The 25,425-nt window shown below is 47.8% G+C and overlaps 2 protein-coding genes across 2 annotated transcripts in view; one reads left to right on the plus strand and one right to left on the minus strand.

The window, feature by feature from the left end:
- The window catches only part of rtcb (RNA 2',3'-cyclic phosphate and 5'-OH ligase), a 116,431-nt gene extending 109,146 nt beyond the window's left edge, over positions 1 to 7,285 (minus strand). Inside the window, exons 1-4 of the mRNA XM_033037457.1 lie at positions 7,158 to 7,285; positions 6,200 to 6,278; positions 2,836 to 2,903; positions 1,594 to 1,693 (exon numbers count right to left, since the gene is read on the minus strand). Of these exons, the coding sequence (XP_032893348.1) occupies positions 1,594 to 1,693; positions 2,836 to 2,903; positions 6,200 to 6,278; positions 7,158 to 7,250 (340 nt within the window). The 5' untranslated portion in view covers positions 7,251 to 7,285. The remainder of the gene's footprint in view (positions 1 to 1,593; positions 1,694 to 2,835; positions 2,904 to 6,199; positions 6,279 to 7,157) is intronic.
- Positions 7,286 to 8,100: 815 nt separating this feature from the next.
- fbxo7 (F-box protein 7) lies at positions 8,101 to 25,425 on the plus strand. Its single transcript, XM_033037459.1, is given in 10 exon segments — positions 8,101 to 8,122; positions 10,655 to 10,804; positions 11,704 to 12,172; positions 15,580 to 15,721; positions 16,665 to 16,748; positions 19,185 to 19,280; positions 21,311 to 21,487; positions 23,082 to 23,113; positions 24,275 to 24,457; positions 24,459 to 25,425. Coding segments are annotated over 9 exon segments (1,503 nt in total). The 5' UTR covers positions 8,101 to 8,122; positions 10,655 to 10,682; the 3' UTR covers positions 24,657 to 25,425.

Here is a 25,425-nt window from a genome sequence, read left to right on the forward strand (position 1 = left end):
AGCCCTATCTAGCTCTCTCTTGAAAGCATCCAGAGAACCGGCCTCCACCACCCTCGGAGGCAGATAATTCCACAGACTCACAACTCTCTGGGCTTACCCCTTATTCTTAAACTGTAGCTCCTGGTTCTGGACTACCCCAACATGTCTTGATTGGTGAATATGTTTAGTTTGTGAGTTATTTGAATCAGAAATAATATGTGAATGTAGACAAAAGTGCTGGAGAAACTCAGCAGGTGCAGCAGCATCTATGGAGCAAAGGAAATAGGCAACGTTTCGGGCCAAATCCCTTCTTCAGACTGATGGATTTCGGCCTGAATCATTGCCTATTTCCTTCGATCCATAGATGCTGCCTCACCCGCTGAGTTTCTCCAGCACTTTTGTCTACCTTCGATTTTCCAGCATCTGCAGTTTCTTCTTGAACATAATATGTGAATGCTTCATTGAGCATAATTCCGACTGGTAGCGACGCACTTCGTCCGAGCACATTATCGCACGAGTCATGCAAACCGTCTTAAATGACCACCTAAACTGTCATTTGGCAACCTAAAAAGCTGTCATGGTTGCCCGGCTGGCAACAGGGAAAAAAAGTTTTTGAGAGCCCTGATCAGCCATGATCACATTGAATGGCAGTGCTGGCTAGAAGGGCCATACGGCCTACTCCTGCACCTATTGTCTATTGTCAAACTACTGATCGCACAAAAACTTAGACAATGCTTAGACTCTTTCCTCTGGCAAGTGATAGATGGATATAGATGAGGGGTGCCTTTGATAGGTAGATGGTTGGTAGATGGTTGGACAAACGCCAGTGACGAAAAGACACAAAGTGAGAGAAGGACAGCAGAGGTGCAGGTTGTGAAGCTAAAGGAAGGAATAGACATGGAAGGGGACAGGGAGGGGGTGAAAAGGGGAAAAATTAGCGCAAATCCAGATGAGGCACAGGGAAGACGGATTAGAAAAAAGCTCCCGATCTTCAACTGATTCAGCACTTCACAACTAATGCTAACCGCACTCGATGTTCATAAGTTCATAAGTGATAGGAGAAGAATAAGGCCATTCAGCCCATCAAGCCTACTCCACCTTCAATCATGGCTGATCTATCTTCCCCTCTTAACCCCATTCTCCTGCCATCTTCCCGTAACCCCCGACACCCGCACTAATCAAGACTCTATCTATCTCTGCCTTAAAAATATTCATTGACATGGCCTCCTCAGCCTTCTGTGGCAATGAATTTCATAGATTCACCACCCTCCGACTAAAGAAATGTTTTCCTCACCTCCTTCCTAAAGGTACGTCCTTTTATTCTGAGGCTGTGTCCACTGGTCCTAGACTCTCCCACTAGTGGAAACATCCTCTCCACATCCATGTTTACGAAAGAACTGCAGATGCTGGTAAAATCGAAGGTAGACACAAAATGGTGGAGAAACTCAGAGGGTTCGCCTATTTCATTCGCTCCATAGATGCTGCCTCACCCGCTGAGTTTCTCCACCATTTTGTATCTATTCTCCACATCCATTGTACCCAGGCCTGTCACTATTCGGTAAGTGTCAATGAGGTTGCCTCTTATATATACAAACATCACGATAGTTTTATTACCTGGGGATACGACAGCCTGTGGGTCATCCATATCGAACGCTGCCATGTTCCCAATTGCAAACCCGTAGCCTGAATGGACATCAGGAAGTCCAATGGATTTCTTTAGAAAGAAAATCAAGTTTCAATAAAATTGTTTCAGTAGTTTAGTTTAGAGATACAGCTTGGAAACAGGCCCTTCGGCCCACCGATCAGCAATCCCCGCACATTAACACTATCCTCTACACACTAGGGACAATTTGCATTTATGAAAAGCCAATTAACCTACAAACCTGTACGTGTTTGGAGTGTGGGAGGAAACTGGAGATCTCGGTGAAAACCCACGCAGGTCACGGGGAGAACGTACAAACTCCGTAGACAACACCCAGGTCTGCGGCTCTGCAAGCGCAGTAAGGCAGCAACTCTACCTCTGCAAGAACATGGATAGGTGACGCTTCGGGTCATAGAGTTATTGAGTGGAAATAGGTCCTTTGGTTCAACTTGCTCATGCTAACCAACATGCCCCATCTAAACTAGCCCCATCTGCCTGCTTTTGTTCCATATCCATCTAAACCTAACCTGTCCGTACACCCGTCTAAATGTTTCTTAAACGTTGGGATAGTCCCAGCCTCAACTACCTGCTCTGGCAGCTCGTTCCATACACCCACCACCCTTTGTGTAAAGGACCGGGATTTTTATTTGATCATTTTGAAGCATGCATCCAACTGTGATCTTGTGTAATGACCAATACGGTGAGATTTCAAGTTTGTATATAATCCTGCATTTTTTTTTAAAAGTTGCGTTTTAGTTTAGAGATGCAACACGGAAACAGGTCCTTCAACCCACCAAGTCCATGCCAACAATCGATCCAACGTTCACGAGTTCTACATTATCCCATTTTCTCATCCGCTCCCTACACACATTGGTCAATTAACCTACAAACCCGCACGTCTTTGGGATGTGGGAGCAAACCGGGGCACCCGGAGGAACCCCACGTGGTCACAGGAAGAACGTTCAGTATAGTTTACTGCTGTCGTGTCTACCAAGGTACGGTGAAAAGCTTTGTTGCATGCAGTAGACATCAAGCCTGTGATCTAATTGCTGAGCCATAAGGATTTCCAGTCAGCGAAAAGACTGTGCAAACTCCACACAGGCAGCACCAGAGGTCAGGATCTCTGTTGCTGTGAGGCAGCGGCTCTACCAACTGCACGCGCACCCTAACATTGTTCTTCGCAGCAAATTGTAGTTAGTTGTTGACCGACTCACATGGACTATCCCCGGTAAGGCTGCCACGTTGCCAATCTGCTTCATAGCTGGCAGGAAGCCACCCACACCTAGAACAAGACAGAAGATTAAGCTTGTTAGATTTCCTACAGATGCAAGATGCAATCCAATGTACCAACAGAAGTAAAAACAGGACATGTAAACGACGCAAACCATCTAACTCCCGGCAACTCAGAATTTTACTAGTTCCATTGTAAAAGGACGAGGACCAGTTAAACGTTAATATGTTGAAAATCTACACCTGGAAGAGATGACTCCTCCTAGCAGGCAAAGCAGACCACGTCCAAAAGACGTGGTCTGCATTTATGGCACTATTACAAGCATAAGGTGCAATAGTAATTTAAAATATAAATGGTACCAGGATCTGGTAACGTGGGGTATAAAATAAAAAAAATTTAAAACACGGTTGGTATATCCTTTTTTGCGGAGTTTTGTGTTACAATAGAGCGATTGTTTTTCCTTTTTCTTTCTTTTCTTTCTAGGGTCTTATTTCCTTTCTTTAATTCCTTCTCTATCTTCTTCCCTAAGGGGCTTTCTTTTCCCGACACTTTCCTGCACCTTCACGATTCTTGCTCACTTTCCTTACTTCTTTTATTTCTACCTTTTTTAAAGCTCGAAAAACGAAATGGTACAACAAAATGTAATAAGATATATGTGATGTGTATTACTGTAATTTACTGTACTTCTAATAAAAATAATTTTTTTAAAAAAATGTTGAAAATCCAGCGGCGACCAGAAAGACATCTACGACTCTTTGGGCGACTGAGGAGACGACTCACGATCATACAGGCGACATCATGTCGCGGGGTGAAGCCTGTATGATCGTGAGTAGTCGCCCAAAGAGTCGTACCTTGTGCTGGTCGCCGCTGGATTTTCAACATAGAAACATAGAAATTAGGTGCAGGAGTAGGCCATTCGGCCCTTCGAACCTGCACCATCATTCAATATGATCATGGCTGATCATCCAACTCAGTATCCCGTACCTGCCTTCTCTCCATACCCTCTGATCCCCTTAGCCACAAGGGCCACATCTAACTCCCTCTTAAATATAGCCAATGAACTGGCCTCAACTACCCTCTGTGGCAGAGAGTTCCAGAGATTCACCACTCTCCGTGTGAAAAATGTTTTTCTCATCTCGGTTTTAAAGGATTTCCCCCTTATCCTTAAGCTGTGACCCCTTGTCCTGGACTTCCCCAACATCGGGAACAATCTTCCTGCATCTAGCTTGTCCAACCCCTTAAGAATTTTGTAAGTTTCTATAAGATCCCCTCTCAATCTCCTAAATTCTAGAGAGTATTACAATACAATTACAATTACAATTCAATTTATTGTCATTTGGACCCCTTGAGGTCCAAACGAAATGTCGTTTCTGCAGCCATACATTACAAACAAATAGACCCAAGACACAACATAATTTACATAAACATCCATCACATTGCTGTGATGGAAGGCCAAAAAAACTTATCTTATAAACCAAGTCTATCCAGTCTTTCTTCATAAGACAGTCCTGACATCCCAGGAATCAGTCTGGTGAACCTTCTCTGCACTCCCTCTATGGCAATAATGTTCTTCCTCAGATTTGGAGACCAAAACTGTACGCAATACTCCAGGTGTGGTCTCACCAAGACCCTGTACAACTGCAGTAGAACCTCCCTGCTCCTATACTCAAATCCTTTTGCTATGAAAGCTAACATACCATTCGCTTTCTTCACTGCCTGCTGCACCTGCATGCCTACTTTCAATGACTGGTGTACCATGACACCCAGGTCTCGCTGTATCTCCCCTTTTCCTAATCGGCCACCATTTAGATAAAAGTCTGCTTTCCTGTTTTTGCCACCAAAATGGATAACCTCACATTTATCCACATTATACTGCATCTGCCAAACATTTGCCCACTCACCCAGCCTATCCAAGTCACCTTGCAGTCTCCTAGCATCCTCCTCACAGCTATCACTGCCCCCCAGCTTAGTGTCATCCGCAAACTTGGAGATATTGCCTTCAATTCCCTCATCCAGATCATTAATATATATTGTAAATAGCTGGGGTCCCAGCACTGAGCCTTGCGGTACCCCACTAGTCACTGCCTGCCATTGTGAAAAGGACCCGTTTACTCCTACTCTTTGCTTCCTGTTTGCCAGCCAGTTCTCTATCCACATCAATACTGAACCCCCAATGCCGTGTGCTTTAAGTTTGTATACTAATCTCTTTTGTGGGACCTTGTCGAAAGCCTTCTGGAAGTCTAGATACACCACATCCACTGGTTCTCCCCTATCCACGCTACTAGTTACATCCTCGAAAAATTCTATAAGATTCGTCAGACATGATTTAACTTTCGTAAATCCATGCTGACTTTGTCCAATGATTTCACCACTTTCCAAATGTGCTGCTATCCGATCTTTAATAACTGACTCTAGCAGTTTCCCCACTACCGATGTTAGACTAACTGGTCTGTAATTCCCCGTTTTCTCTCTCCCTCCCTTCTTAAAAAGTGGGGTTACGTTTGCTACCCGCCAATCCTCAAGAGTTTTGAACATGTTGAAGATTTTCGGCGACTTGCAACGACCTATGATGGGTGCCGGCAGTCGCCGAAAAAGTCGCCTAAGTGGGACAGACCCATTATAGTGAGACTTGTTTAATCGCCTGTTGTAGGTAGCGTCTATCTCTGAACTGCATCGTGGGGCATGGATCATTGATGTCCTGTTGACCACGTGCTTGCAGCAGTCTGGTGGACTGATCCTCAAGCAGTATTTTCCACAGATGTTCAGAGGATGTGTAAAGGCTATGCTGCCACACCAAAGACATCGTATATGAAATCATGAGATGAATAGATTGGGTAGATGACCAGAGTCTCTTGCCCAGAGTAGGTGAATCGAGGATCAGAGGACATAGGTTCAAGATGAAGGGGAAAAGATTTAATAGGAATCTGAGGGGTAGTTTTTTCACACAAAGGGGGGTGGGTGTATGGAATGAGCTGCCAGATGAGCTAGTTGAGGCTGGGACTATCCCAACGTTTAAGAAACAGTTAAACAGGTACATGGATAGGACAAGTTTGGAGGGATATGGACCAAGCAGAGGCAGGTGGGACTAGTGTAGCTGGGACATTGTTGGCAAGTTGGACGTGTGGGCAAGTTGGGCCGAAGGGCCCGTTTCCACTATGTATCACTCTACCAGTGTCATATTTGTCGATAGGTGGCTCATAAGATACAAGACGTGTTTCAGTGTCCAAATCAGCACTAACGTGGAGTGCAACGTCTGATGGTGTCCACACGCTAGCACTGTTTGTGTGCTGCAGCCTCACTCCTCTACTCAAGCGCAACATCATCAGCTTCTTGCAACTTGTTCTTACCTCCCCCACGGCACGAGTTTCGAAGTTCATCAAACATCAAATTTTTCAAGGTCTCATTGACATAAAACACCCCTTCCACCTGCAACACAGCAAAAGCGTGTCAGTGTTTAAGAAATTAGGTTCAGTACAAACACCAGTCGGTTTCTGCCACAATCCGTGCTGTGGCCCAGGAGGGGGGGGGGGGGGGGGGGGGTAGACCCTGGGTAGGAGCGCGTGAGGATGTGGCACGCCTGCTTTTTGAGGAGGGGGGACCACTTTACCTTGGAAGGAGGAGCGTCAGAGCAAGGTGTAGTTAACGCCCTGGTTTGGCCGGGGGGGGGGGCGGAGATGGGGGTGGAAGATATGGGAGGGAGGCGGGGAGGAGATATGGGGGGGGGGGGGAAGGAGGAGATATGGGGGGGGGGAAGGAGGAGATATGAGGGGGGGGGAAGGAGGAGATATGGGGGGGGGAAGGAGGAGATATGGGAGGGAGGCGGGGAGGAGGAGATATGGGAGGGAGGCGGGGAGGAGGAGATATGGGAGGGAGGCGGGGTGGAGATATGGGGGGGGGAAGGAGGAGATATGGGGGGGGGAAGGAGGAGATATGGGGGGGGGAAGGAGGAGATATGGGGGGGGGGAAGGAGGAGATATGGGGGGGGGAAGGAGGAGATATGGGAGGGAGGCGGGGAGGAGGAGATATGGGAGGGAGGCGGGGAGGAGGAGATATGGGAGGGAGGCGGGGAGGAGATATGGGGGGGGGGGGAAGGAGGAGATATGGGAGGGAGGCGGGGAGGAGGAGATATGGGAGGGAGGCGGGGAGGAGATATGGGGGGAGGGCAACGAGGGCTGTGTGTTGGGGATCACTGAGGTCCAAGAGTGAGGAGAACGACAGGCCACAGCCCTCGTGTTAGGGTGTGGGAGAGGGGAAATCTCTTGCCCTGTTTTAGGATGGGGGTGGGGGGGGTGAGGGGAGGCGGACCTGCATGTTGGGCACGAAGCCATGCTTGATGCGCCAGCAGTTGGTGCTGATCTTGTCGATGAAGGCGAGCTCGTCGTTGTAGCTGCGGCTCATGGCGGCGGCCCAGCTCACTGCCCACTGCGCACGCGCGGCACCGCTACGGCTCCCCGCGCCGCCCAGAAAGCGTCGACCCGCGGCCGCGTTGCTGCTGCTCCACACACGCAGACACACACACACAAGGAAATAGGTAACGTTTCGGGCCGAAACGTTGCCTATTTCCTTCGCTCCATAGATGCTGCTGCACCCGCTGAGTTTCTCCAGCACTTTTGTCCACCTTTGATTTCAGTTTAATGGACATGTTGTGCCTTTATCAAAGATGGCGGCGTTCAGGTCGTCACAGCGACGCTCGGTGAGCATGCGCACTTGAGGGGGTGTTGCCTGGATGCAGACGGCGGTGGCGTTGTCGATGCCGGGCTGTCAGGCGCAGTCGCAGTCGATGCCGGGCTGACAGGACAGGGGGAGGGGCGGCGGCGCAGGCGCAGTCGATGCCGGGCTGACAGGACAGGGGGAGGGGCGGCGGCGCAGGCGCAGTCGATGCCAGGCTGACAGGACAGGGGGAGGGGCGGCGGCGCAGGCGCAGTCGATGCCGGGCTGACAGGACAGGGGGAGGGGCGGCGGCGCAGGCGCAGTCGATGCCGGGCTGACAGGACAGGGGGAGGGGCGGCGGCGCAGGCGCAGTCGATGCCGGCTGACAGGACAGGGGGAGGGGCGGCGGCGCAGGCGCAGGCGCAGTCCCGTCGAGGCGGACAGGTCAGGTCAGACCAGGCCGGGTAATAATGGGCGCGGTGACCGCGGGCCGGGGCTGCACAGGACGGGGCAGGACAGGACAGGACGGGACGGGGCAGGGCCGGGATCGGGGCTGAGGGGAGGGGAGAGGACACAGGAGAGGAGAGAGCACAGGGTCGGCCTGCTGTCTGTCTACACCGGTGAGTAGTGTGGTGCCGCTTGGGGGCGGAGAGGCCCAGGCCGAAGGGCCTGTGTCCGTGCTGTACTAGAGTCACACAGCGCGGAGACAGCACCTTCGGCCCAACCTGCCCGTGCTGTCCCGTCTACCGCGTGGAGATCGGCCCAACCTGCCCGTGCTAGTACATCTGCGGCGTGTAAACAGGCCCTTCGGCCCAACCTGCCCGTGCTAGCCCATCTGCGGCGTGGGAACGGGCCCTTCGGCCCAACCTGCCCGTGCTAGCCCATCTACGGCATGGAAACTGGACCTTCGGACCAACCTGCCCGTGTTGTCCCATCCACTGCGTGGAAACAGGCCCTTCAGCCCAACCTGCCTGTGCTGCCCCATCCACGGTGTAGAAACAGGCCCTTCGGCCCAACCTGCCCGTGCTGTTCCATCCACAGCGTTGAATCAGGCACTTCGGCCCAACCCTAGATGATCAGCCATGATCATATTGAATGGCGATGCTGGCACGAAGGGCTGAATGGGCTACTCCTGCACCTATTGTCTATGTTTCTAATTGTCATGCACGGGCTAGGGAACTAGGATTCTTACTTGCAGCCGCGTAACAGGCCTGTAAACACAATGCTCGTAGATAATATTTTAAAAGGAAAATAATCAATTAGTGTACGGGCAAATGAAAGGCCATTGGAGTTGGTGTTCGAAGTAACGGATGATTTATTAAAAGTCTGAAGAAGGGTTTCAGCCCGAAACGTTGCCTATTTCCTTCACTCCATAGATGCTGCTGCTGCACCCGCTGAGTTTCTCCAGCACTTTTGTCTACCTTCGGGTGATTTATTAAAATTGGTGCGCAGCAGGAGACTGATCTACCGAGTGCACGCCGGCGTTAATAAACCGTCCGTTACATCGAGCACCAACTCCGTGTGCCTTTCCATTTTGCTCCGACAATTAGCGATCATAATACCGATGCAAATAAAACCAAAAAGGTCCTTAGTGCAACGGCTGTGGGGGGTGTGATGGGTGAGTTGCTTTCTGTGTACACAATCAACTTCCAAAATGAAAGTGAAACCTGTGAATGTGATGCTTCTGCGACAGAACTCGAGGATGATCTGATGTGCTGCTGACAGCTGCTGGGTGATTTGTATATGCTGTTTGTGCGTGCACTTCGTCTTGTTAATAAATGTTGAGTGCAAAAAAAAAAGAAAGTGAAACCTCTCTGGAGGATTCCTGTAAGTCAGCGGTGGCTGCCACCCTGCTCTCCCTGACGTACCTTGTTCCGTTTAATTGAGTTTATTGTCACATGTACTGAGGTGCAGTGAAAAGCTTTATGTTGCGTGCTAACCAGTCAGCAGAAAGACAAACACGAGTACAATCGATCCATTTAGATGATACTTGGTGAGAGAATAACGTTTGGTGCAAGGTCCTTGTGGGGTGGGGGTTGACAGAAATTTAGGGATTTGGAGCGAGCAATATGGTTATTTTTATAATATAAATGCTGTTTTTAAATATTTAATATTTTGCCATTTTCTCTTAATATTTATCTTATTTTTAATTCTGGAATTCTTCCTTTTTCTCTGCCCACCCAATCTCTTCTCCATGTGACAACTAAATTTGACTTTGACTTTGATTATAGATGAGGCTCTCACTAGGGTCTCCTCAATATCCCGCAGCTCCGCTCTCACTCCCCCTCCCCCTTCCCCCTCTCGTAACAAGGACAGAGCCCCCTTGTCCTCACCTTCCACCCCATCAGCCGTTGTATACAACATATAATCCTCCAAATTGTCGCCACCTCCAAAGGGATCCCACTACTGGCCACATCTTCCCAAACCCCCTGGTCAACTCGTCCCTTCCCAGCCAAACCACCCCCTCCCCAGGCACTTTCCCCTACAACCAGCAACTGCAGGAGATGCAACACCTGTCCATTTACCTCCCCCCCCCTCGACCATCCAAGGACCCAAACAGTCTTTCAAGGTGAGGCAGAGGTTCACTTGCACCTCCTCCAACCTCCTCTACTGCATCCGCTGTTCCAGGTGTCAACTTCTCTACATCGGCGAGACCAAGCGCAGGCTCGGCGATCGCTTCGCTGAACACCTTCGCTCAGTCCGTCTTAACCAAGCTGAACTCCCGTTGGCCCAGCACTTCAACTCCCCCTCCCATTCCCAATTCCCAATCTGACCTTTTGTGCCCTGGGCCGCCTCCATTGTCAGAATGAGGCCCAGCATAAATTGGACGAACAGCACCTCATATTTCGCTGGTTAGTTTGCACCCCAACAGTATGAACATTGACTTAGTTAGAGAACTTCAGGTAGCCCTTGCTCTCTCTCTTCATTCCTCCCCCACCTCCCTTTCCAGTTCTCCCACTAGTCTCCGCCAACATTCTTTCTTTGTCCTATACCCCTCCCCTAACATTGGTCTGAAGAAGGGTCTCGACCTGAAACGTCACCAATTCTTCTCTCCGTGGATGCTGCCTCACCCGCTGAGGTTTAGTGTCTACCTTCGATTTTACCAGCATCTGCAGCTCCTTCTTAAACAAACTCTTCTCCTCCCACAGCAGTTGACATCTTCATGTTGAATCGGCTGCAATGAAGCTGCGCGTGCGTATCCAGAGACAGAGAGGCTGGGTGGAGCTGGAGGAGGACGAGCCCACTCTCGGGGACCTGCGCGTCAAGATCGCCAACTCCTTCCTGCCATCAATGGGCTACGAGTAAGTTAGACCAAGCGAGGACATGGCTTCCATTGTCAATGATTTTGGTTGCTAATACTACTTCTTTTTCTTGCTTATGGCGTGCACAGCCTGAAGCTGTAGGTCAACTTGTTCTATTTGATCTTGGTTGTGCACGTCGGGTTGATGGCTTTAGTCGAAACAGGGCAGACTACGTGAAGGTTGCAATCTCCCACCCCGTTGCTAATACTGCCAATATGGAATGGAATAATATCGTGGGAAAGAACTGCAGATGCTTGTTTAAATCAATTTGTTGTTTCTTAGTTTTCAACAATAGCACAGCTGGTATAGATGCTGCCTCAACGCCCGAGACCCGGGTTCGATCCCGACCTCGGGTGCTGTCTGTGTGGAGCATGTACATTCTCCCAGTGACTGCGTGGATTTGTTCCAGGTGCTCCGGTTTCCTCCCAGATCCCAAAGACGTACGTGCGGGTTTGTACGTTACTTGCCCCGAGTGTGTAGGGAGTGGATGCAAAGGTGGGATAACATAGAACTATTATGTTTAAGAAGGAACTGCAGATGCTGGAAAATCGAAGGTAGACAAAAGTGCTGGATAAACTCAGCGGGTGCAGCAGCATCTATGGAGCAAAGGGAATAGGCAACGTTTCAGGCCGATACCCTGAAGGAAATAGGCAACGTTTCGGGCCGAAACCCTATTTCCTTCGCTCCATAGATGCTGCTGCACCCGCTGAGTTTCTCCAGCACTTTTGTCTACCATAGAACTATTATGAATGGGTAATCGATGTTCGGCATGGACAGTGGGCCGAAGGGCCTGTTTCCCTGCTATACCTTTCAATCAAAAACAGGAACAGTTTGTATATTAATTTTCTATGCATTTGAAGTTTGAACGGCTTAGAAATATCTTTGTGCTCTCTTTACAGTTCCGGTACCGAGTTTAACATCAGTCTAAATGGGAAAGATATTCTGACCGATGACAATGAAACTATGGTATCCATTGGAATTGTCTCTGGAGATTTGATCTGCTTAATACTACCGGATTCCTTGGCTGTGTCTGCCTCTGCATCTACCTTCCCTGAGGTCTTGAACGTCAGGGAGAAACCTTCATGCTCCAGTGCTCTTCGGTGTCAGGCCCTCGAGAGTGGCGTGGGCGGACCTCCCATGGCTCAGTGGCCTGAAGCCAACTTCCCCATTTCATCCACTGAAGACATGTCTGTGGCGTTGGAGGAAGCCCAGTATCCACGCGAGCCCATGCTGTGCAGCGAAGCTACAGGCGGCAAGGTGCCACATTCATTAGAAACACTTTACCAATCAGCGCAGTGCGCAGACCATAAAGACGCACTGATTGTGGTGCTCCACCTACTAATGCTGGAGGCAGGCTACATCCCACAGGTAAACAACCTCAACATTCAATTTAACACCTGCTTTGGTCATGCGCGCAAACGCTCTTTTTTTTCCTTTTTTTTTCCATTCATAGAGCAAATATCTCCCACTTTAATAGCCAGAATTTTAGAAAATACTGAGGCTGTACAGATCCTTGATACATATTTTAACAACGGCCTATTACATTTCAGATCAAGTCAGATCATGTTTTCTGAAACAAATTTACAAAACAAGCAAAAACCATTTAAAATCGGGACATTTTCTGTTGGCTAGATAGGCCACAACTATGATGGTATAGAACACAAAGTGCTGGACTAATGCAGTGGGTCAGGCAGCATCTGTGGAGAGGTAACATTTCTCATCCTGACCCTTCAGCCTGATTATTGGGGAGAGAAAGATTGTTGGAAAAGAGAGGTGGGGGTGGAACAAAGCCTGGCAAGTGATAGGTGGATGCAGGTGAGGGGAAGGGTGGGGGGGGCGATTGGCAGATGACAAACGCTCATTCTTACTTGTTACTTAGACTTAGTTCCTCCCACACTGTTGAGTGCATTTTTTAAATTTATTTCAAATAGACTTTAATCAGGTAATAAATATATACAATACATGAACCGTGCAAAAAATTCATCCGACATTTTCGGTAGCTGTACAAAATATTAAATACAGTTTACATACATTGCTCAAATTTCACAAATTTATTCCCCACCCTTGCCATTCATGTGGCCCACGGCGTGGAATCCCTTCCCTTATTTTGAGGGGCGTCTCCACCACACTCTGACCCCCATGTCCAGCAGCGGAAGGAGCCTAGACTGTGGTCCTCCCCCACCGAGCCAGGGCGTTGGCGGCATCGAGCTTCAGTACGTCCCTCAGCACGTACTCCTGCAGTCTGCAGCGGGCCAGTCGGTAACATTCCCCGACGGACATCTCGCTCCACTGGTCCAACGCTCGGGCACTGTTGAGTGCATTAGGCAGCAAGCTAGAGCTTGCTGTTTCTGTAGCGGGTTTAGAGTTTTACAGGGTAGGGGTGCTAGACAATGGTGCAGGAGTAGGCCATTCGGCCCTTTGAGCCAGCACCGCCATTCAAGGTGATCATGGCTGATCATCCCCAATCAGTACCCCGTTCCTGCCTTCTCCCCATATCCCCTAACTCCGCTATTTTTAAGAGCTGTCCCTTGAAAGCATCCAGAGAACCCGCCTCACCGCCCTCTGAGGCAGAGAATTCCACCGACTCGCCACTCTCTGTGAGAAAAAAGTGTTTCCTCGTCTCCGTTCTAAATGGCTTACTACTTATTCTTAAACTGTGGCCCCTGGTTCTGGACTCCCCCAACATCGGGAACATCTTTCCTGCCTCTAGCATGTCCAAGCCCTTAACAATCTTATATGTTTCAATGAGATCACCTCTCGTCCTTCTAAACTCCAGAGTGTACAAGCCCAGCTGCTGCATTCTCTCAGCATTCTCTCAGCATATGACAGTCCCGCCATCCCGGGAATTAACCTTGTAAATGGAATTCCATTGTTCCATTTTCGGTTCATATGACAATTAAACTCTCTGGATGGGAAATGGGCAGTACTTCTGCTGGTTTTCTAACTGACCAGTCCACAAGACATTGAGAAGTGTTCTTGCATTTTCCGACGTTATAGAACATAGAACAATACAGCACAGGCTCTTCGGCCCACAATATGTGTGCCGAACATAATGCCAAGGAAAACTAATCTCTGTGAAGACGTCCAAGTACAATTTAAAGAGTGATGGGCCTGTCCCACTTAGGCGATTTTTTTGGGGCGATTGCCGGCGACTGTCATAGTCGTAGCAGGTTGCCGAAAAACTGGCGACTGGACCCCCCCTACGACAATGTCTACAACAACCTACCACCTAGTCGACGTCGAGCTACGGCAAGCTAACCACAACCGACGACCTATTAGGACATCCACCTGTGACCACATCGACAACAACCTACGTCCGGCCGCGACAAACAACGACCCTGTCGGCGACAACGGAAGACAATTAAGTCGCCGGTTGACAGAGGTTGACGTAGGTAGTCGCCAATGGAATTCACCGAGTCAGCACCGGTGACAACCTACGGCATCCTGGCGACTACCTACGACCGCATGTACGTCAGGAGAAGACAAGCTACAACCATTGGCGTCAAACCCACTGTCGCGGAAAAGTTTTGAACATTTCAAAGTCCAGCGGCGACCCGAAAAATGCTACGATTCTTTGGGTGACTGAGAAGACTACCCACAACCATACAGGCGTCATCCACGCGACCATGTGGCGATAGCCTAGTCACCTGTAGTTGCCTAAACAATCGCCTAAGTGGGACAGGGGCATGAGGGTCTGCCAATGTGAGACCTTTCAAAAGAAGTTGCTACAATTTAGTTTATTGTCACGTGTACTGTGGTACAGTAAAAAGCTTTTGTTACGTGCTAACCAGACAATATAAAGTCATAGAGTGATACAATGTGGAAACAGGCCCTTCAGCCCAACTTGCTCACACCGGCCAACATGTCCCAGCTAGACAAAAATGCTGGAGAAACTCAGCGGGTGCAGCAGCATCTATGGAGCGAAGGAAATAGGCAACGTTTCGGGTCGAAACCCTTCTTCAGACTGATGTGAGGGTGAGGGGGTGGGAGGAAGAAAGGAAGAGGTGGAGCCAAGTGGCTGAGGGAGAGCTGAGAAGGGGAGGAGAAACTAAGGACTACCTGAAATTAGAGAAGTCAATGTTCATCCCGCTGGGGTGTAAACTGCCCAAGCGGAATATGAGGTGCTGCTCCTCCAATTTACGGTGGTCCTCACTCTGGCCATGGAGGAGGCCCAGGATAGAAAGGTCGATTGGGAATGGGAGGGGGAGTTGAAGTGCTGAGCCACCGGGAGGTCAGGTTGGTTTTTGCGAACTGAGCGGAGGTGTTCGGCAAAGTAATCGCCAAGCCTACGCTTGGTCTCACCGATGTAGAGCAACTGATATCTAGAGCAGCGGATGCAATAGATGTGGTTGGAGGAGGTGCAGGTGAACCTCTGCCGAACCTCTCCATGTTCTCGAGAGATGCTGCCTGACCCGCAGAGTTACTCCGGCACTCCGTGAAACGCCACCTATCCATGTTCTCCAGAGATGCTGCCTGACCCGCAGAGTTACTCCGGCACTCCGTGAAACGCCACCTATCCATGTTCTCCAGAGATGCTGCCTGACCCGCTGAGTTACTACAGCACTTTGGTCTATTTAACAGCATTTTAATATTGTTGCTTCAGGTGGGCTTTATGGTATAGAAGGAGGTGTCACTATAAGGGGCACTTGAGTCATTCTTGAACATCTTGCACTTCTATTGAGCATGTCCTATCCTCTGTCGCTGAAACCTGTGCTTGAGACTCGAAAGTAAATTAAAGTAAGTTGCAAAAACCAAAAATGTTCTTGTCTTCCCAGGATTCTGGAAGAAAGGTTGTTCAGATGCCTGAGAATTGGAAGAATGGAGGTCTCTACAGATTGCAGTACACTCACCCCTTGTCTGAAGACGGGTCTGCTACACTCAGCTGTGTCCCCATGGGAAACCTGATCGTAGTCAACGGTACTGCACGCTGCTTTCTCATGAAGAGTTCCTCGTTCATTTGTCAACTGTATTGGTTAATGGAACCACATAGCACAGAAACAGCCCCTTCAGCCCCACTTGACCATGCCGACCAAGATGCTTCATCTAAGCTAGTCCCGTTTGCCCGTATCCGTCTAAACCTTTCCCATCATCTACCTGTCCAAGTGTGTTGTAAATGTGATAGGGCCTGCTTCAATGACCTCTCCAGGCAGCTCGTTCCATAAACCCACCACCCTCAGAGTGAAAACGTTGCCCCTCAGATTCCTATTAAATCTTTCCCCCGTTATCTTGAGTGGCTTTTATTTGTGTTGCAGTAACTGTCGTCTTCTTCTTCTTGCGAATGAAACATAAACCAAAGGAATAGTTAGATCTCATGCCGGGTGTTGAGCAGCCAGACATGCTTGCTACCCCTCCCCACCCCAGCCTTGAGGGGAGATTGTGTTAATATTTCATCATGTTACTATCAATTACTATGGGTGGCACAGTGGCGCAGCAGCAGAGTTGCTGCCTTACAGCGAATGCGGTGCGGGAGACCTGGGATCGATCCCGACTACGGGTGTTGTCTGTACGGAGTTTGTACGTTCTTCCCGTGACCTGTGTGGGTTTTCTCCGAGATCTTCGGTTTCCTCCCACACTCCAAAGACGTACATGTATGTAGGTTAATTGGCTTGGTAAATGTAAAAAATTGTCCCTAGTGGGTGTAGGATGGTGTTAATATGCGGGGAGCGCTGGTCAGCACGGACCCGGTGGGCAGAAGGGCCTGTTTCCACGCTGTATCTCAAAACTAAAACTCTAACCTAAAATTCCTTCGGCTTATGTGTGATTTCTCAATCAAAGGTGGAATGACGCAAGATGTTTAACATATTAATTTGCTTGCGCATGTATTACCCTGTGCTGATCCCATTTCAATGGTTTCCTTCAGCTACATTGAAGATCAACAACAGCATCAAGAGTGTGAAGAAAGTGCAGTTATCTCCAGTGTCCTATGTTCACCCAAATAGACAGGGTAAGTGTTGATTTTGTAACATTAATGGAATATAAAGCTTTGATCTTTATTTAGTTACGGAAAATCAGCAGAAAAACGTATATAATGTATGAACGTAACATGAATAAGCCAAACGAAACGTCATCCATTCCATCTCTCCAGCGATGCTGCCTGTCCCGCTGAATTACTCCAGCATTTTGTATAAGCCATGTTTAAGAAGGAACTGCAGATGCTGGAAAAATCGAAGGTCGATAAAAATGCTGTAGAAACTCAGCGGGTGAGTCAGCATCTATGGAGCGAAGGACACCACCCCCTTACCCCCATATCAGTCTGAAGAAGGGTCTCGACCTGAAATGTCACCTATTCCTTCGCTCCATAGATGCTGACTCACCCGCTGAGTTTTTCCAGCATTATTATCTACCCATGAATAAGCCATGGTTGTTTTTGCTGAGGTAATAGTTGAATGGCAGCAGGTACACAAAATTGCTGGGGAAACTCAGCGGGTGCAGCAGCATCTATGGAGCGAAGGAAATAGGCGACGTTTCGGGCCGAAACCCTTCTTCAGTTGAATGGCAGCGCTATGCATTCTCTACATGGATTGTGAATTAATGCTATTCTTGCTCAATTTCTAACTTGAAAATACTTGAAAATACCAAATTCGAGGCTGACAGGTGTTAACCTAGTCTTAGACATGAACTAAACCACCACATCGATTGGCACTTGCATTTGCTTTCATGTTTATGGTATGGTACTTTATTTGTCACTTGTACTGAGGTACGGTGAAATTCAATCTTGTATACATTTCAGTACAAGTATCACTGTATATAAGCAGATGGATACATGTTAGATAAGCATCTCAGATACAGTGCAAGTGTACAGCAGTAGTACATTGAGGCAGTACACAGTTTCCAGTGTGGCACCATTTTCAAATCCCAGTTGATGTAAGTGCAGGGATCTTGATCTGCCCATGAAGGTCCGTTGTCCTGACCTGGCCAATCGTAGCCGCGGTGTCCTCCGCCGCTGCAGGTCGCGTCCGGTCCACGTGCTCGGCCTCTGGGTCCAGCCGAGCCCCAGGCAACTGCAGGGCCTCCAGCGGCCCTCTCCCCCGTCAAGGCACTGTGCCCTCCTGCAGCCAGTCTGCTTACCGGCCCTCCTGATGGGGTCACGTGGGTCCCCGATCCGCGGTCGGCGTGCTGGGCACATGTTGTTGGGAAACGATCAGGTGATCTGTTTTAATAAAATTTACTTAGGACCGACCATGACAGTACATAAACATTTTTCATGTTACCATGAAGCTTAGCACGATTGTCTATTAGAGTTAGTAGTCTAGTTCATAGATGAAGCAGTCATTGGCATACATTGTCTTCCCCTTGAATGTGCTTGTATGCATGCGTATGGGTTTGCTTTGTTCTTACCCCTATGGCAGTGCTGGCTTGAAGGGCTGAATGACCTCTTCCTGCACCTATTTTCTATTTTCCACATATGGCTTGTCAACGCAAAATTATGGTAGTTCAATGCAGGGGACATTGCTATTTCAAAAATATTTTAACCAAGTAAATCAAATATAGAATTGACTACAGGTCTTTCTGCTATAACGTGTGTTTCCATAAATGGATAAAGCACGATTTTACACCAACTATTTTTAACACATTTAATTTGTGGCACCCCCCTTAGTCATAGGAACGCAGCTATCGTGTTAAAAGAAGAGATTACAAAATCTAATAATGAAGAACTGTCTACATAAGATGCTAACAAATGTATAATAGCTAAAAATCCTTTTGAGGAAAGTAATTTGGGTTGATGGCAAGGCGTATTTTTCCTCTCTCCTGATAAAGAAATGACCCTATTAAACTGATAGCACGATAGTTTACTAATTTTGAAATCTGAAACCAAATCTGAAGTAGGGTTTCGAAACTTCGCCCATTCCTTCTCTCCAGAGATACTGCCTGTCCCGCTGAGTTCCCCCAACATTTTGTGTCTATCTTGGGTTGTACTAATTTAGATGCACTGAGATCTGTCTCAAGGTTCCCGATGTTGGGGGAGTCCAGAACCAGGGGCCACAGTTTAAGAATAAGGAGTAAGCCATTTAGAACGGAGATGAGGAAACACTTTTTCTCACAGAGAGTGGTGAGTCTGTGGAATTCTCTGTCTCAGAGGGCGGTGGAGGCGGGTTCTCTGGATGCTTTCAAGAGAGAGCTAGATAGGGCTCTTAAAAGTAGTGGAGTCAGGGGATATGGGGAGGAGGCAGGAACGGGGTACTGATTGGGGATGATCAGCCATGATCACATTGAATGACGGTGCTGGCTCGAAGGGCCGAATGGTCCACTGCACCTATTGTCTATTGTCTATTGTTAGTGTTAAATTGCATTTCTGGTCTAATCGTCTGGTAAATTCAGCAAATTTACTCTCTCATTTATCAATAGTTCCTAATTGTTCCCATTCTGTTTATTTTGCAAGGTGAGAAGGCAGCACGAGTATATAAAGACCTAGAGAAACTGTCCTGTATGTTCAAGGATCAGCTGGTATATCCTCTACTTGCCAGTGCCAGACAAGGTAAAAGCCTCAGCCTCTGCCTTCCTTCCAGTTCATTTCCTGGGATGGAGAGGAGTTCAAGCAATGGAATACTTTTAGTTGAAAATATTTATTTTCCCCTCTAGTATGTACCATAGGAAACATCCTGTCAGCTTTCATCTGAAGAAGGGTCTCGACCCGAAACGTCACTCATTACTTCTCTCCTGAGATGCTGCCTGTCTGAGATGCTGCTGAGTTACTCCAGCATTTTGTGCCTATCATCAGTGTAAACCAGCATCTGCAGATCCTTCCCACACAGGTTACAACACAGCTTGTTTTGGGAGCAGCACTGCCCAAGGCTGTAACAATTTGCAGAGTGTTGTGGATGTCGCCTAATCCATCACACAGACCAGACTTTCCCCCGCCATTGACTCCATCTACATTTCACGCTGCCTCGGTAAAGCAGCCAACATAATCAAAGACTTGTCCCACCCCGGTCATTCCTCCTCCTCACTGCTCCCAGCGGGTAGAAGGTACAGAAGCTTGAAAGCGAGCACCACTAGACTTGGGAGCAGTTTCGTCCCCGCTGTCATCAGGCTTCCGAACGGCCCTTCCATAAGTTGGGGTACGATCCCGATTGTCCAACCAACCTCATTGCAGACATTGGATTTTTTTGCTTGAACTGTTACGTTACAAAGCTAAGAAACTATATTCTACACTCAGGTATTCACTCTTAGCTCTACCTGTTGCATTTGTGTTTAGTTTGACGGCTGGGCTTGTGTACTCTGGAATTTAGAAGGACGAGAGGGGATCTTATTGAAACATATAAGATTATTAAGGGTTCGGACATGGTACAGCCAGGAAACATGTTCCCGATGTTGGGGGAGTACAGAACCAGGTGCCACAGTTTAAGAATAAGGGGTAAGCCATTTAGAACGGAGGCGAGGAACCACTTTTTCACACAGAGAGTTGTGAGTCTGTGGAATTCTCTGCCTCAGCGGAGGCCGGTTCTCTGGATACTTTCAAGAGAGAGCTAGATAGGTCTCTTAAAGATAGCGGAGTCAGGGGATATGGGGAGAAGGCAGGAACGGGGTACTGATTGGGGATGATCAGCCATGATCACATTGAATGGCGGTGCTGGCTTGAAGGGCCAAATGGCCTACTCCTGCACGTATTGTCTATTGTCTATTCATTTATGGCATTAGATGATTTGATTGGATAGCATTGCAAAAGCTTCTCACTGTACACCTTCAGATTTTACTTTAGACTTTAGAGATACAGCATGGATGCAGGCCCTTCGACCCACATAGTTAACAACCTCCAGCAATCATCCCCCTACACATGCCCTATGCTAAACACTAGGGACAATTTACAATTTTTACTGAAGCCAATTAACCTACTCAGCCTTTGGAGTGTGGGAGGAAACCGGAGCACCCGGTGGAAACCCACGCAGTGACGGGGAGAACGTACAAACTCCATACAGACTGCACCCATAGTCGGGATTGAACCCGGATCCATGGCACTGTAAGGCAGCAACTCTACCAGCTGTGTCACAGTGCCTTGGTTTATAGATGACAATAATAAACCTCATCCTATAACATTTTTCATTTTGTTTAAGAAGGAACTGCAGCAATGGAGCGAAGGAAATAGGCGACGTTTCGGGTCGAGACCCTTCTTCAGACTGATGTGAGGGTGGGGGGGATGGGAAGAAGAAAGGAAGAGGCGGAGACAGTGGGCTGAGGGAGAGCCGAAGGGTCTCAACCCGAAACATTGCCTATTTCCTTCGCTCCATAGATGCTGCCTCACCCGCTGAGTTTCTCCAGCATTTTTGTCTACCTTCGATTTTTCCAGCATCTGCGGTTCCTTCTTAAACTATTTAATTTTAATTTATTTTAAGATTTTAAACATTTTGCATGGCAATAAAGATACTACGATGGTGAAAGTAGTTGAATTTTAAAGCTTTTATTTCTCTTTGGAAAACAAAACGAAGATCGGCTTCTTTGTGAGAAGAGGGATGGCAGTTTTCTTCATGCCGCGGAGGTCATTGTTTTATACATTTTTACCCCCTGCAGCTTTGAATCTCCCCGACGTGTTTGGTCTAGTGGTTCTCCCTCTGGAACTCAAGTTGCGAATTTTCCGCCTCCTGGACGTGTGCTCCATCTTGTCTCTCTCCGCGGTTTGCCGGGATCTTCACGCCGCTACCAACGACCAGTTGCTTTGGCGATTTCTGTACCTGAGAGACTTTAGAGGTGAGGGGGACATTGGTGGATCGTAAAAGGCAAATGCTCTCTTAATTTTATATTCTTTAGACGCTAGCTACATCTTGAAAATATTAGACTTGTCTTGGCAGAAAAAACAGATCATTTATCGAAGACATGGACACCATTCATCGATTTATTACAAGGATAGTATGGTGCAACACAACATTGGATTTAAATCTAAATGCGGCTTGAGTGAGGTGGCTGGGGAGGGATGTGAGCCAGGTATATCGACACTTTTTTCCTTTTTTATTCTTTATTTTTTCTTTTCCTCTCTCCTTTCTTTCATTTATTCACTTTTTCTCTTTCTTGCTTTTTCTCCTTTCTTCCGACTATAGCTAAAAGTTAAAAAAAACTTTTAACTTTGACTGTTCTTCCTTCGGTGATCTGAATCCTGGAAACCTGCTCGTATCCCGTCACATCAAACACTAGAGGGCAGCGTTTTAGGCGAGAGGGGCCAAGGAAGTTCAAAGGAGAATGTGCAGGATTAGATTTTTACACAGAGTGTGGTGGGTGTGCGGAACCCGCTGCCGGGGGTGGTGGTGGTGGAGGCAGATTTACGACACTGGCATTGGATAGACTTTTGGACGGGCACGTGGATATGCAGGGAATAATAATAATAATAATGGATGGGATTTATATAGCGCCTTTCTAATACTCAAGGCGCTTTACATCGCATTATTCATTCACTCCTCAGTCACACTCGGTGGTGGTAAGCTACTTCTGTAGCCACAGCTGCCCTGGGGCAGACTGACGGAAGCGTGGCTGCCAATCTGCGCCTACGGCCCCTCCGACCACCACCAATCACTCACACACACTCACACACATTCACACACAGGCAAAGGTGGGTGAAGTGTCTTGCCCAAGGACACAACGACAGTATGCACTCCAAGCGGGATTCGAACCGGCTACCTTCTGGTTGCCAGCCGAACACTTAGCCCATTGTGCCATCTGTCGTCCCACATGTGGCGATACGAGTCACGTGCAGGCAGATTTAAGTGTTGGCCTCGGCATCACGTTCGACACAAACATTGTGGGCCGAAGGGCCTGTGTCTGTACCGCTTTGTTCTACCGGGTAATGGCAGCAGAGAGCTAATGGTTCATTTGTGTCTGTGTTTTTATCGGAAATTTACTACTGAAGACTGTAGTAACCCTGAAGGAAATAGGCAACGTTTCGGGTCGAAACCCTGAAGGAAATAGACAACGTTTCGGGTCAAAACCCTGAAGGAAATAGGCAACGTTTCGGGCTGAAACCCTTCCGGGTTTCGGCCCGAAACGTTGCCTATTTCCTTCTGGGTTTCGGCCCGAAACGTTGCCTATTTCCTTCGCTCCATAGATGCTGCTGCACCCGCTGAGTTTCTCCAGCACTTTTGTGTACCTTCGATTTTCTGCAGTTCCTTCTTAAACACCTTATTATCAATCTGTCTAATTCCTAACGTGAAATTAATATTTAAATGCAGTCAGCAATCTATTGAGTGAGCTGTGCTTGTGGTTAACTAGGGGGCATGGGCAGGCTCTGGGAGCTAACTTCTGGTGATGTTCTAATTGCCCGTGTTATAAACTGAGTTTCCTCTTTTTGAAACAGATTCAAGAAGCAACAGCCATGATTGGAAGAAAGTAAGTAGACCATTCCATTTTGTTTTGACATTGCACAAATAATATTTTAAAGTCGCAATTAGATGAGTGGGAATCGAGTGTCTGTCTAAATGTAATGATTTTTTTTTGGTCATAATTTACTTCACATACCCAGGGTTAAAAGAGAGAAACAATTGGGCTTCAGGGTGCATTTGTTGTGGTGGTGAGGCAAAGATTAGAGTCACGTTGGGTTCATAGAAGCAGTGTCCATGAATCCCAGCTCAATGATCTAATAGGTACTGTTCAATCAAGATATGCAGTAAAGCTGATATCAGAGGTTGCAATAGATCTCAGCTTGACATACCACCAACATGAGTGCTTATAGCAACAAGGAGATTAATATTGTATGTAGACAAAAGTGCTGGAGAAACTCAGCGGGTGCAGCAGCATCTATGGAGCGAAGGAAATAGGCAACGTTTCGGGCCAAATCTTCTTCAGACTGATTAATATTGTATGATCGGTCTACAAAATCACGATGTTGTTAAGATGATGATGCAGAATGTAATCTTTGGAAAATTTCTCAAATGTACTGTGGTGCAGTTGGTAGAGCCGCTGCCTGGCAGTGCCAGAGACCTGGGTTCAATCCTGACCTTGTGTGCTGTCTGCAGAGTTTGTACGTGGTTAGGTAACGTTTGGGGTTGGGAACCTTCTTCAGACTCATTGTGGTGCTGGGGGAGGGGAAAAAGAAAGTTAGAGGGGGGACGGGGGGACAAAGCCTGGTGAGTGATGGGTGGATACACCTGAGGGGTGTCAGATAGTTGGGCAAAGGCCGGACATGAAAAGACAAGGTGCGCGATAAGGATAAAAGAGGTGAAAATTGTGAAGCCAGAGGAAGGAATAGGGGGGGAGGGTAAACACGGGTGTGAATCCAGATGAAGCACAGGGAAGAGAGGGGGGCAAATAGGACAAGGGGGTGTGTGTAGATTAGTTACATAAAATTGGAGAATTCGATGTTCATATATTTAGGTTTTAAGCTACTCAAATGGAATATGAGGTGCTTTTCCTCCAGCTATCTTATGGGCAGGCTGTCCGCAATTCGAAGAATGGTGCCAGCAGTGGACGTCACCTGTCCTTTTTATCCAGAGATGCTGCCATTAGTTTGTGCTGATGTTCTAAATTAAACATCACCATTTCTTTTCAAAGCTCTACAAGGAGAAGTACGCGATGAGGAGAAAGACGCTGCAGAGGTTTCCGTTGTATTTGCCGCCGGCTTTGCCCTTGTTTCCCGGGCAGCCGAGTCCCTTTAACCCCTTCCAGTTTGAGCCGCGCCAGTTCTACCCGCCCGGCATCATTGGAGGCGAATACGACGAGCACCCTCAGCTGCCAGCACAGGGGAGACCCGGTCAACCGCTTTCTACCTGGATCGGGGCCAATTCCGGGAACGCTGCCACCTTTCAGACCACACTTCGACCCGCCAGACTCCATGCCAGGTCAGTTGCCTGCCGTGCCTGGATTCCCTGCCATCCGATTTCCAGGAAGATCCTCTGGAGGCAGGTCGGCTAACATAAGGCGTGGGATCATTTAACAACATTCCCTGGAAGCTTTTGGACTTATGCGTTCTTAAAGGATGGTTAGTTTCTGCTCCTCGAGCTTGTGTCTGTCTTCTATTGTTAAAAGAAAGGATTGTAAATGATTGTGACTGAACTTAAGATGGGTTGCTGAACTATCGTATATTCATTTGCCAATCCAAGGCTGACGGGTGAAGTAAGGACAGATGAAAATATGAAAAAGTGATCTAAATGCTTATTTGCCCCGCCATTTTGAATATCTGTGCATTTTATTTCGGGAGAAGGGAATTAACTTGTACAATTTGGACCATTGCTGCAATTTTTTCTGGATGATTAGCCTGGGCAAGGGCCTGAGCAGGTTGTACATTTAAACAAAATGGGTTAATTTAGAATATGCAAAACAATGAAAACAGCTGCTATAGAATTAGTCTGTAAAATAACAATGTGAGTAAGATAGACACAAAATGCCGGATTCACTCAGCGGGACAGGCAGCATCTCTGGAGAGGAGGAATGGGTGGCGGTTCGGGTCGAGACCTTTCTTCGGACAATATAAGTAATATATTTTGTCTGAAGAAGGGTCCCGACCCGAAACGTCACCTATCTGTGGTCTCAAGAAAACCCACTGAGTTACTCCAGCACTTTGTGCCTTTAAATATAATTATAAGTGATACCTGTCTTTTGCTTGGAGAAACTACCAACTTACAACCTCTGTATTTTACATGCAAGAGAAAAAATGCTTATTAAAGTGACAACAATGTACTCCAAAGTCCGTGGGAATGAATCGA

This window comes from Amblyraja radiata, chromosome 19, assembly GCF_010909765.2.
Source record: "Amblyraja radiata isolate CabotCenter1 chromosome 19, sAmbRad1.1.pri, whole genome shotgun sequence".
Classification (NCBI taxonomy): Eukaryota; Metazoa; Chordata; class Chondrichthyes; order Rajiformes; family Rajidae; genus Amblyraja; species Amblyraja radiata.